At 48.2% G+C, this 13451-nt stretch overlaps 1 protein-coding gene across 1 annotated transcript; it reads left to right on the top strand.

Moving 5' to 3' along the window:
* The first annotated feature begins 377 nt into the window (after positions 1 to 377).
* zc3h13 (zinc finger CCCH-type containing 13) lies at positions 378 to 13294 on the top strand. The gene is given in 21 exon segments (XM_044017539.1): positions 378 to 548; positions 1474 to 1647; positions 1748 to 1851; positions 1952 to 2066; positions 2313 to 2424; positions 2538 to 2704; positions 2784 to 3133; positions 3223 to 3393; positions 3872 to 4218; positions 4303 to 4797; positions 4894 to 5130; positions 5228 to 5494; positions 5497 to 5722; positions 5834 to 5946; positions 6708 to 7958; positions 8676 to 8856; positions 8993 to 9399; positions 10977 to 11120; positions 11259 to 11459; positions 11545 to 11708; positions 12685 to 13294. Coding segments are annotated over 20 exon segments (5433 nt in total). The 5' UTR covers positions 378 to 548; positions 1474 to 1482; the 3' UTR covers positions 12901 to 13294.
* The last annotated feature ends 157 nt before the right edge of the window (positions 13295 to 13451 follow it).

Raw genomic sequence — 13451 nt, 5'->3', positions numbered from 1 at the left:
CAGGTTCAAATCCTGGGTTAGGACCTGTCCCCCCTACAGACATCTGCAAACAACAGCACAGTCCACAGAGACTCCTGCCTGTCCTCGTCTGTCAACATCTCCAGTGCAAACAGACCTAATCCCTGATGTAATCCCACCTTCACCAGTGTCTCACTGTCCTCACACACGTCCTGCACCACCACCGGTCACCTCTGTTTCCTTCACCTACATCATGTCCACGGAAGTCTGTTCATTCACGAACATTAAAGACGAACAAAATGTTTTTTTAAAAAAAAGATTTGTCGACGTCCTACTTGGTAAATTGTGCCTGGTTCTGCTCCCTGCCGGCGGTCACCGGTACGGCAGCTTCCTGGAGCTGAAAGCTGCGGTAAAAAAAACACAGCGAAGAAGAAGTTGATGACGCGCTGCCTCCGCCACTATGAACGCAGCCGGGGCAGTTTCTGCCTTTGAATTTAAACAACAACAATAAGCATAGTTTTATTTTCTCGACAGGTGCTTGGATCCGCTAACTGGACTTCAGTAGATGCGACACCGAATCCATATCCTGGGTGAGACCGCGGGTTTTTTTTAACTCCCAGTGTCCCGTGGACACGAGGCCTCGCGCTCGCGCAGAAAAACATGACGCTGCTAGCATTAGCATCCATTCACTTGCTTTTTAAGCATGGGGAACGCAAAATACGTCAAATTAGTCATTAACTAACTACATATATACATTTCATATGATTTATATATGCATTAAGATATGAACGGTGGCGTTAATTTTGTGTAATTGGCTAGATACTTTGTCTAACAGCATGCTAGTTGCTGTAAGGTAATTTAAATGTATAGATGAGATACATTTAATCCTTCATTTCTCTAAATCTATACAGTGAATGATTGCCACTGTTTATGTAGTCACAGTTGTTCTGGTCTTAAAAGTGTCTGTTGCTGGAAATGATTGAGAACCTAATTTTACAGTACTGCAAAAATCCTAAATGTGGCTGTTTAAATTCTGTAATTTGTCTTTAAGAAAATGTCTTTAAGTCCATGCATTATAAATTACTCATTTTCAGTCACTTTGTATTGCTTCCATCAGGCAATGACAGTAATTATGCAGAATTTGTTTTTTTGAATGTAAAAATACACATGCAGTGTACAGTTATGTAAATACACATGCTTTATTTCTTTATTTTTTGCTATATCCATACATAACTGTCTAATTAGCATGTGAATGGTTTGGGTGTTATAGTCACTGGTAAGAAAAAAGTCTGTAAAATAAAGTTATAGCAAGTGTAGTTTTAAGTTCTTAAAATACGCAGCAGGGAAAAAATGATGAGGATAATGGTGCTGTTTCTCGTCTACGTTTTATTCTATACACACATATGGTTGTTGTAATATGAAAATGAGGACATTGTGGCTCAGAATGTTGCCAATATACACATTTATCCCCAGAGACATTTCCTGATCTGAAGCGGCTGTTTGTCATGTCTCCAGTCCTGCAGAATGTCCAAGATCAGGCGGAAGGTAACAGTGGAGAATTCAAAAACCATATCTGACAGCAGCAGCAGCAGCACCACGACCAGCAGCACCAGCAACCCCGCCGCCCCCTCCCGCAGGCCCAGTGTGTTTGAAAGACTTGGTCCCAGCACTGGGAGTAATGCTGCAGATGTACGTGTCCCCCTCACGCTGCTGAACCACTCTTTTAAATGGACGTTATCGCCTCCTTGTTTTGAACTTTCTACTGAATCCTCTTGTACTTGTTTTTCAGAGTCACTGTAGAAATTGGTTGAAGACTGGTAATTGCAGTTACGGCAACACTTGTCGCTACACACATGGAAGTCAGCCGCGAGGCAAAGGATTTAGCTTCAGTCGGTAAGAATGCCATGTCTGTGTCATGTTCATTGGAATGTTCCAAACAGAAGCTTGGAAACAGCAGCCTCATCCATGCATGTCTGTATTTAATGTGTGGCAGGTCAACCGAGAGACCCACAGGTGATCTGCGGGAGAGGATGAAGAATAAAAGACAAGATGTTGACTCAGAAAACGTGAAGAGAGACTTAGACGAGCCCACATCCCCCACAACAAGAGTGAGTCCTGTGCTCCAGCTCTCTCTCTTCCTTTTTTTATTATACAGCTCGAGCACTACTCGAGCTGTATAATCAGTCACAGCTGTATATCAGTCACGTTGTTTTCCATGAATTTAGTGCGGCTGCGTGAAACTGCCGTGACATGGTTTTATAACGTGAAAGCATCATAGTTTCAAGTCGCTGTGAAATAAGAGGAAGCACATGATGCACCTTGGTGTCATTCTTTCATTGGTGTCTGATCCACAGCAGAGAGACTCCTCCAGAGGCCGACACAGGGAGAAGGAGGACATAAAGATCACAAAAGAGCGAACTCCAGCCAGTGAAGAAGAGCCCACAGAGTGGGAAGCCAACCGCGAAGGTTCCGTTGCTTGTTTTTTTTTTATTATTATTTGCTGTAACCAAATGAACACAAGTGATTGCTTTTCTTTTTTTATTTCTGGTGTTTTTTTCATGTCATTGCTTGACTCTCAGACTCCGATATCGGTGACTACGACTACGAATTATCCCTGGAAATGAAGCGTCAGAAGATTCAGCGTGAGCTGCTGAAACTCGAGCAGGAGAACCTGGACAAGAGGGAGGAGATTGTCATCAAGAAAGACGAGACCCCGAGTAAAACGAGAACCACCGCCTTGCCAAAAGTGAGTAACGGCATGAGTTGACTTTGATCCTGTTTCCTTTTGAGTGTTTCGCTGAATCTTTAATGTCTGTTCTTTTTAGGCCTCCCCAGAGCAGTTGAGCTCCAAAGATTCCCCCTCGCCAAGGAAGTCGGGCGGCTCCCCGAAACACAAAAGTGGCACCAAAGGGCCCGGCTCTGGCAAGAAAGAGAAGAAGGCGCTCATATCCTCACCTGTGTCTGAAACGACCAGGTCTTCAAAGGGCAGCCATGGTAAAAAGAAAGGGCCGCGGACTCCCAGTCCTCCTCCACCGGTCCCTCTGGACCTCCCTGTGATGGGGAAGAAACACAAAGGCAAACACAAAAACAAGGAGAAGTCTGAGGAGAAGCAGAAGGAAGCAAAGGATCGTGGACGAGATGCAGAGAAACACAAAGAGAAGAAGGAGAAACGCCGGTACGCCGTCCACCTTTCACCTCTTTCACTTTGTCCTCTGTTTGCAACTTCACCTTTTAAACCTCATCATCTTTTATTTTATGTAACAGGGACAGATCAGACAGTTCCCACAAAGCCAAGCGGTCGTCGGTGACATCAGAAGAGCGTTCTGGTAGCGTGTCATCTCCATCCAGAGGCGCTTCACCCTCAGCAAGGAAGAAATCCACCTCTCCAAAATCTTCCTCTCATAAAACCTCTGTGCTGGTTTCTCCTCCTCGCAGGTGAGCAAACACGATTATCCTGATAAAAATCAGTGGCATTCGTGATGTTTTTGATAAATGAAATTAAATATGCTGTAAAAGTTCTAACGTAATTATATGAAGCCCTCATTTGGTAATATATTAGAAAAAGTGCGCAAATAAGGATGAGATTAAACAGATTCATGTTGCAAAAAGTCAAGTTTGTTTCCAAAAATGTTTCAAAATGTTGTTCATAAGGTTTGAGGCTGCAACGATTAATTGATTATTAATCAATGACTTCATTATTTTGACAATAATTATCAATAAGGCTATACTGGAATGACCCCTTGTGGTACTTCAGCATAACTCACTCATGATGGTGAACTAGAAAGTGTTTTTAAGTCACTCTTTAAGATCATAAATATGAATGAAATTCACCACGATTAACTTACATTTGTAGCTTTTTATTACAGTTTGGATTAATATTGTGCACTGTTGCTAACTTCTTTACTCACTGCAGGTCTCCGTCTCCTCTGCGTCACCAGCACACGCCGACTCCTCCCCGCCACCACTCCCCGTCCTCCCACTCCGGCTCGTCCGCCCAGCGACACTCTCCCTCCCCGCGGCGGCGTCGCTCTTCCTCCCCACCCTACCATCGCAGCTCTATGGCAGCCACGGCCTCTGCCTCATCGCCTCAGAGCTCCCGCCGCTCCAGGTCACCTCTGACCCTGCACGACACCTCATCGCCTCACCGTCGATCTGACCGGTCCAGCCCGGGCCGGCACCACTCCAGGGGACGCGAGAGGAGTCGAGGGGACAGAGAGAGGAGTCCGCCCGCTCAGGAGCGCAAACATGAGCGCAGAGATGGTATCTTTGTTTTCGTCTGCGCCAGATCTCTTATTTTTTAAGTAAGCTTTTTAAATTTTAAAATAACTTGTCTTTTTCAAACAGACAGCAGAAGCAAGCGAGAGAAAGACGCTGTCCGTGACGACCGGGACTATGACTCTGAGCAGATGTCCTCACGAGACACCCGCGACGACAGAGACGCCAAAGAGGCTCGCGAGCGACGAGACGTTCGCGAGCGTGGACGGGAGACGACCCGAGAGTCCCGCGACCACAGAGACAGCAGAGACGCGAAGGACTCCAGGGAGAGCAGGACGGAGACACGGTCCAGTCGAGAGTCCCTGGAGCGTCGCGACCGAGAGCGCGACCGGGAGCGGGAGCGAGAGAAGGAGAGGGACAAGGACCGAGAGCGAGAGAAGGAGCGTGAGAGGGAGAGGACAGACACCTACAGGAAGGAGGAGACCACTCAGGACGACAGGAGTTATGGGAGAGGTCATGGACGCGATGACGGAGGGAGAGCTGAAGGACGCACGGAGAACAGGACGGACAGAGCCGAGAGGAACGGACGAGGCAGAGGACGTGCGAATGAGACGTCTGACAAAGGCACGATAGTCCCGGACAAAACACACCATATTATTACAATAGTTTATTATTCTGTAACGCTGACTTTATACTCATGTGTTCTTCTTCTTATTTCAGGCTCGACCAGAAACTCGCGAGGTTCGCAGCTGGAGAGTGCTCACGACAGCTGGGAGGCGCGGAGCAGTGCGGTGCGCGAGCGCAGCGCCGAGAGGAGCAGCGCCAACGAAAGGAGCTCCGACAGAGGCTCGGACCGAGACCGCTATGACAGCGACCGGAGAGAGCAGGTCCGAGACTCATCCTACGACAGGAGAGGAGGACATGGAGAGCGGGATCGCAGAGACAACCGAGACAGAGGTGGGATTTGGCTTTGAGACCAAAAAAAAAAAAAAAAACAGTATATGTGATTGTCGTGATTGTTTTATTTTAAAATTGTAATTCTTTGTTTTCCCAGATCAGAGAGCGGCTTCACCCAGCAGACACCAGGGGAGGTCAGAGGAGTCTGAGAGGGAGGAGAGGAGGGACGAGCGCAGGACAGACCGAGGGGAGGACAGACGAGACGAGCGAACCCGTGACCGGGAGCGAGAGAGGGAGCGGGAGAGGGAAAGAGAGCGGGAGAGGGAGAAGGAGAAAGAGAAGGAGAGGGAGCGAGAGAGGGAGCGGGAAAAGGAGCGAGAAGGAGAAGGAGAAGGAGAGGGAGAGGGCCAGGGAGAGAGAGCGGAACAGAGAGGGAGAGAGACAGGGAGCGGGAGAGGGAGGAGCGGGAACGAGAGAGGGAGCGCAAGGAGCGAGAGAGGGAGAGAGAGAGGGAGCAGCGGGAGCGAGAGAGGCAGCGGGAGTGGGAAGAGAGGGAGCAGCGGGAGAGAGGGCGGGAGGAACGCCGGGAGAGGAGGGACGACACCAGAGACGACCGGTCAGTCCGAGACACACGGGACGATCGCAAGACAAGGTGAGGGTCAATGTTATCAAAGCTAAAAAAATCTGCTTTAAAATTTTAAAGATTTATAAATCCAAGAAATCTGGACACGTGACCAGCGTCTCCTCTTTTATCGTCCCTCAGTCGTAAAAGGCCCCGGCAGGAGAGCAGCCCGAGTCCCCGCGCCTCGCCCAAGCGAGCAACGCGGGACCTCAGTCCGGCGGACAGCGACGGGTACAACAGTGGAGACGACAAAAGTGAGCGCCCGATTGGCCGAGGGCAGGCCAAGCTCCACCCACAGCCCCTTCTCCCCAGCCCAGTGTGTCCGCCTCCATCTGACAGTAGGGATACCTCTCCTGTTTGATGGGGAATGCACTGTTGAATGTTCCTCTGGTGTAACTTAGAAACAGCGTTTTCCTGCATGTCTTGTTTTTATTTTTTACATATTCCAGTAAAAAAAAGTAGGATTTCAAACACCGAAGCCACACAGTGACATGTTTGAACTTACTGATGCGACAACTCCTGTGTGCTGTGACGTAAAATCTGTGAGTCCCATGCATCAGTTTTACACAAGGAAAACCAGATTTTATCCACTTAAGCAAGATTTAATCCACCTTAACAAGATTTACCAACTTAAATCTACATCAGATTAAGTCTGTGATATCTTAAGAATATGTAGGACAGACTTTTTCAACAGGAAACTGAAGTTTGTAAACCACACCAAACCCCATAGAGAAAATCAGTGATTTTAGCTCACGGGGACACAGGAGCTGCTGGTCCACTGCTGCCTCGTGTGGTCACTTTGTGTCACTGAAGTTCACTTTAATGAAGATTTTCAAACGCCGAAATCATAGAAGACATTTGAACTTAGTGATGGAGGCAGCAGTGGATCGACAACTTCTGTGTGCGGTGATGTTAAAATCCCTGCTTTTCTCTCTGGACTTTGGTGTAGATTTTATTTGGTAAACCGTGTGTGTGCGTGTGTAAGTGTCATAATACTGGACTGTTCCATGTGCAGGTGGTGACAAGCATCGTCTGCTGAGTCAGGTGGTTCGACCCCAGGAGCCCCTGCTGCGTTCTCCTCCACGCGCTGCTCCGTCTGAAGAGAAGCTTGGTCACTGGAAGGACGAGGAGCGCAGAGGAGGCGGGGACAAATGGGAGTCACGCAGCCGCCACGAGGAGCCTGAGCCCCGCGCGGAACGTAACCGAGGAGGCGATAGACGGGGAGAACATCCCTCTGACGCGCTGTCTGACTCCCGTAGCCGAGGTAGAGAGCAGAGGGAATCAACGCCGCCGCCGCCGCCTCCTCCTCCAGCCCTCACCAGTGGCAGTGAAGACAGAGATGCCAGTGCTCAGTTCCACGAGGAAGGAAAGAAGAAGACAAAGTCGCAACGGAAGGGGCTGAAGAAAGGTCGCAAAGAAGAGGAGGCTGGCACTGGCAACACCGCTGCTGCAGGAGAACGTTTCAACCCCGAGCCTGCAGCTGTTGCTTCTGCAGAGGCTCCTCCACCGCTGCACTCGCCCAGGAAGGTAGGCAAGAAGAAGGTGCTGGAACGAAAGAGGAAATGGTCGCGAGGACCAGAATCTGACGTATCTGAGGAGGAAACGGCAGCTCATCAGCCCCACAGTAAGAGAAAGAGAGGCCCCCGCACGCCACCGCCCTCCCTGAGGCCCGATCACCGCGGCACTGCAGGCAATGCTGAGCCGTCTCCGCAGTCCAAAGTGGACAACTTCAGTGACTGGTCAGACGAGGAGGTCACAGGCCGAGGAGGAGGAGGAGCAGCAGCAGCAGCAGCTGCTCTGGAAACGCAACCTCCTCCGGCTCCTGCTGAGCCTCTCAGGAGAAGTGGAGGTCTGAGGCTGTGTCGGGACAGAGAGCGGTGCAATCCCCCGGCCATTGCTCCCCTGCTGCCCCAGGATCCTCCACTGCTGCTGCAGACTCTCACTCCCCAGCCGCTCATGTCGCAGCCGCTGCTGCGCAAACCTCCTCCAGATCAGACGCGCAGCAGCAGCATGGGCAGCAACCAAAGCCGCACGTCGTCCCGGCGCCTGCGCTCGCCCTCCAACGAGTCGGCCCACAGAGAAGACCCGCAGGGGCCGCGGTCCCGCCGGGGACGACTGCAGGGCAACAACTCCCGCGACAGAGAGCGAGAACGAGAGAGGGAGCGGGAGAGGGAGAGGCCGGCGGTGAGCGAACCTCCCGTGGCCGAGAGGAAGTCTCGAATTGACCAGCTGAGGAGAGGAGAGCCCAGCCGCAGCACGTCATCAGGTAAATACAAAACTTTTCTTTCAAAAGCCATTATTAGTATGTCGGAACTTTTCAGTATTTAAAATAAAATTCCATAATTTAGTCTTTCTGATGCATTTATTGATTCATTTGACATCTTTGAAGTTCCTTCACACAGAAACCAGAAAATATTCACATTTAAGACTCTGAAAAATCAGAGAACTTTGTTTTGATCGTGTAAAAACAAACATTCAAATCGATGAATCGATTATAAAATCAGTTGACGATTAATTGAGTGATCGATTAATCGTTGCAGCCCAAAACGACTTATTCAGAACCAAATTCAATATACAAACGATCCCAGATTTGTGAACGCTGTAAGGAAACATTCTTTACAGTGGCTTTCTGACTGTGGTCTTGTGTTGCACTTAACCCTCCGACCACCAGGTGTCAGCAGGCTCTCGCAAAGAAAACTGTGTATAATTTAAGCATATACAGGTAATTACAGCATATTGTTTATTTTATAAATGTATCATCAGAATCAGGTTCAGCACCAGGAATTTGTTCTGTTTGGTGCAAAATATGAGCACAAAAACTAATAAATATGAGAGCAAAATAGAAATAAATACAACAAATAAGAAAATAATGTCATGGCAGAAGTTGGAACACTTCCCTAATACACAGATTCTTCCAGAAACATGTGAAAAACCCTCAACTATCCCTTTTGAAAAAGCCCTGACGTGTCTCTGTCTCTCACAGACCGCCAAGATTCCCGCAGCCACAGCTCCAGACGCAGCTCTCCAGACTCGGAGCGACAGACCCGGTCCAGGTCACGCGCCGGCTCCTACGACAGCCGGGAGCGGGAGCCGTTTGAGCGAGAACGAGACAGAAAGGACCTTAGACCTCAACAACAACAACAACAACAACAGCAGCAGCAGCAGCCGCCGCCACCACCACAGCAACAACAGCAGCAGCAACAACAACAGCAGCAGCAAGCAGCAGCAACAACAACAACAACAACAACAACAGCAACAGCCACCGCTGATTCACCAACAGCCGCTGCAGCAACAGCAAAGAGACTGGGAGCCTGAGAGCAGAGAGTGGACCGGCAGAGGACGGGAGCCGCTGCTCTTGCGTCCTGGACGCGAACCTCTGCTGAGGGAGCGAGACATCCGAGACAGGGAGCGCTTACTCCCCGACGCTCTGCTACAGCAGCACGAGCGTGAGCGAGAGAGAGACGGCAGAGGCGACCGAGGCGGCGATCGAGACCGGGAGAGGATGATGATGATGATGGAGCTGCCGCCGCACGGGGACCTCAGAGGTCTGGGACGGGGAGACATGATGAGGCTGGACAGGGGCGACTATGAGCCTCTGCTGCCCAGAGCAGCCTTTGGTCCACCAGAGACGGACAAGGCCAGCAACAGCCACCATCTCATCGCTGAGCAACGGGAACGGGAGCTGGACAAGGCGGACAGCATCGACGGTAAGAGGAACGGCTGCAATTCACCGTGTTATTGCGATAAGATTTAGAAATAAAGAGTTTTTCTCACACAACATTTTAAAGTGAAAAGGTGAGCTGCAACTACTTGTGGATTACGAAATCAGCTTGTTTTATATAAAGAAATCATTAAGACTGAGTAATTCTGTTTTTTTTTCTGCACCAAACAACTAAAAATAAACGACAAATTCATCAACAGCTCGATTATCAAGTGACTTCCAAGAAATATGAAGAATTTTCTTATTTTACGATAATTTGATCATGAAAAACTCCCCACAGTTGTCTTCTTTTGCACTTAATCAGCGTATTATCCCCTCGTTATGCAAAATCAACTTTTTAAACATTTTAATACTTATATTTGGGACTCTGGAGGCCCTACTAGTTGCCAAAGTGTTGAAAAAGAATACTCTGTCATGTTTTCGTGGTCCCCCTTAGTGTAAGTATAGGCGATAAAACACTCCATGTTGAATTCCCTGCGCTTATGACGGCAGCATGCACATTTCACCGCAAATGTTACTGCCCCACCAGTACGTTTACTTCGAGTGCTCCACCTTGTCCCTGCGAGAATGCAGGCGAGGGAGGAAGAGCGGTATTATGTCAACGCGGAGGGACAAGTGTGCTGTTGGTGGCTGCACAGTGGAGCACTGTGTTTTACAGAGGATTTTATATATGAAGCTAATGTGCCGGATAAAGTCAGCAAACGTGTGTTCGCACCACTTCACATCAGACTGCGGCCAGCGGTCGCCGTATTTAGTCAGGGGACGTATTTCACTGACGTACAAACACACACATTGTTAAGAAAAGGTTATATAGAGCTCATAACTGACCATTCTGACATGTCCTAATTAAAAATATTTGTTCAGTACGTCCTCCATGACCGGAGCACAGACTCAGTCTGATAATGTCACATACAGCAGCTGTTTATGCAGCTTGCCGCCGGCGATCAGCGGTGCTGCACTCTCTGTGAAAATCAGTAAAAAAGACATAGGGACAGCACTGACTGTGCTCCTAAACTGGCGTTGTGTGTGACTGATCGCCAGCTCCGGAGCATACCGTCACCGGTCTGATACAGTCACATACAGCCGCAGTTTATTCAGATCGCTGCGCGCCGCTGGTTTACAGTTCGCCAGTGTTCGGCTCGATCCTTATGTAGGACGTCTCTTCCTGTGACGGCACTCTCGCTGTTTTCCGCGCACGCTGCCATGTTGATATTGTCAGAACTAGTGGAGAGAAATGTAAAGAGTCCTCTGTAAAGAGGACAAATCAGAAACCCCCTGGAAGAAGTGGGTGTGTGTTTGCCTGTGTCTCATTTGCATATAAAGGGACCATGCACGAAAACCGAGCGTTCTGAAAGGGGCGGGTTTAGCAGGGTTATTGAACTGCTATGATGCTTCATCCTTATGGTATTTTGACCAAAGCATGTCACTGACATGTTCATTAGGACACCAGGGAACTGTTTTAATGGGGGAAATAGGGTATAATATGTCCACTTTAAAGGATATCAAAGCAGCGTTTCCCAGTGTGGATTTAAAGGAAACCTGTGCGTCTTGTGTGTTTTGTAGGAGACGACGACGGCAAAGACGACGATGGCCAGTCGGTAACGTCTGTCGGAGAAGAGTATGAGCCGATCAGTGACGACGAGCTGGACGTCATTCTGGCTGATAGTCAGAAGAAAGAGGATCAGCAGGAGGACGAAAAAACCTCAGGTAACAGGAAATACCTTCACTTGCTCCATGTTTCGGAGAAACTGAACAACATTTTCTGACTAAAATAAATAGTTTTAGCCCGACTTAAAAACACTAAAGTAAAGCTAACCCCTTTTTACCAATGCTGCGTCCCGACAGGTCCTCTGGATGTGATTGACGTGGACTGGTCCAGCTTGATGCCCAAACAGAAGCAGGAGCCCCGGGCGGCAGGCGCGGCGCTGCTGCGCTTCACCCCTGGAGCCGTGCTCCTCAGAGCGGGCGTCTCAAAGAGACTCGCCGGGCCGAAGCTCCTGGAGCAAGTCAAAGAAGTGTGCAAGTCGGAGCTGGACGACCCTAAAGGTGAGTGAGCGCTCTGACGTCACGCCAGCATGAAATCTGGTTTGTTTTTTATCTAAAAATTCACCCTTGGCCTCCGTGTCGTCAGATGCCGATAAGCTGTTCGAGCACGACCTCGGGGCGCTGAACATGGCGGCGCTGAACAGGCGCGTGGAGAGGGCGAGTCTACTGAGCAACCTCGGGCCCTGCTGCAAGGCCCTGTGCGCTCGCAGGGACTTCGCTATCCGACGTCAGCTGTTGAAAAACGATAAGGTAGATGTTTTGTACGGTCACTGAGCTCCAGCCTGAGGCAACAGTTCTCTCACTCACTGACGTCATGGCTGCCAGCAGAAACACACAGCAAACAAAAATGATTTAAAAACGCTGATTTTTCTCTATGGACTTTGGTTTAGAAGAGTGAGCGGTTTATATTATCAGTTTCCTGTCGGAAAAGTCTGTTTAACAGTGAGATGAAGACGTGAACATACACGTATAAGATGATGTAGAAAGCCTCACTGTGTTTAAAAACACAGATTTTTTCTATGGACTTTGCTGCAGAGTGAAAAAGGCTCAAAAGGGCAGTTGGAAAAGACAGTTTAACTATGTATGCAATTCATATGAGGATATATATATTTCAGCAGGAAACAGATTTAAGCTACTTAATAAAAGACTTCCTCAATAAAATCTACACCTGACTGTCTGCTATATCTTAAGAATATGTTTGCTACTTTAGTTTATTGCAAATGGACAGTTTTTTTTCAGCTGAAAACTGAAGTTGGTAAACCACTCACTCTCCCACACCCATAGAGAAAATCAGTCATTTTAACATCACAGCACACAGCACAGTTGTTGATCCACTGCTGTCTCCTTCACTAAGTTCTAATGTGTTATTTTTGTGACTTCGGTGTCAGAAATTCTTAATTTAGGTTTAACGCAGTGACACAAAGTGACCACACGAGGCAGCAGTAGACCAGCAGCTCCTGTGTAGGCTGAAATTGCTGATTTTCTCTATGGTGTTTGGTGCAGAGTGAGAAAGGATGAAAAGGCAGTGGTGAACACACTTTTAAGACATCATAGACTTAAGCAGATGTAGATGTAGATTTCATCAGGTGAAGGCTTTGTTCAGTGATTCAATTCAATTATGTACTTTTTTTTGTGTTCCTGCTGGCATCCGTGTCCCAGGCTTGGTTCTCACTATTCTATTCTTTTTTTCTAAAAATAAATCTCCAAATTCTCCTTTCTTCCCCAGGGCCTAACGAAGCAGTACCCCACTACACCAGTAGTGGACACGGAGCTGCTGCAGATGAGCATGCGTCTCTTCAGAAGAACTATGGCAGGACAGACTGCGGCTCCGGAAAGGTCCGACAGCGTTTCAGCAGCAGCAGCAGCAGCAGCAGCTGCCGATGTGTGTGCAGGTGGCAGCAGTAAACTGAGCTCAGCTCTGCCTGAGGTGTGTGTGTCCTGAAAGAAAACAGGCTTTAGTGAGTGAAAGACACAATAGAGTGAATGCACTTCACTTCTGCTAGACTCCGCCTCGCTCTCATTCCATGACATAGGCACGCAGCCTTTTTTTTTTTTTTAGACACGAGGGAAATTAAAGAGAAAGTGGAAATGATCAGTTTTGCTTTACGTGTGTTGGTCGATCTGTAAGTTCTGTGCCAGAGACTATTGGACATTTTAGCCTAATGAACCACGTACGTATGAGAAATGCAAAACAAATGAAATCTGTTTTTTTTTTCTTGTGTGCGTGTGTGCGTATTACAGTATTTTAGAGCAGCTTTTTTAATGGTCCGTTACACCTGCCTAACCAAGAATGTCTTGTGTTTTCCACATACTGTGCATTAAAAAGGTTAGACGTTGATGTTTGTAACAGGTCTTTTGCTTCTCATGATGATAATAATAATGATGTGACACCGGAGGGTTGTGAATTTACTGTTGTTTTTTTGTTTTTATGTCACATCACACAATGATATCTGTACGACAAAGCGTTACTGAGCAGCAGCCTCGGCGAGAGTG

Source organism: Solea senegalensis, linkage group LG2 (assembly GCF_019176455.1).
Source record: "Solea senegalensis isolate Sse05_10M linkage group LG2, IFAPA_SoseM_1, whole genome shotgun sequence".
Classification (NCBI taxonomy): Eukaryota; Metazoa; Chordata; class Actinopteri; order Pleuronectiformes; family Soleidae; genus Solea; species Solea senegalensis.
This window is presented reverse-complemented; position numbering and strand designations above follow the sequence as displayed.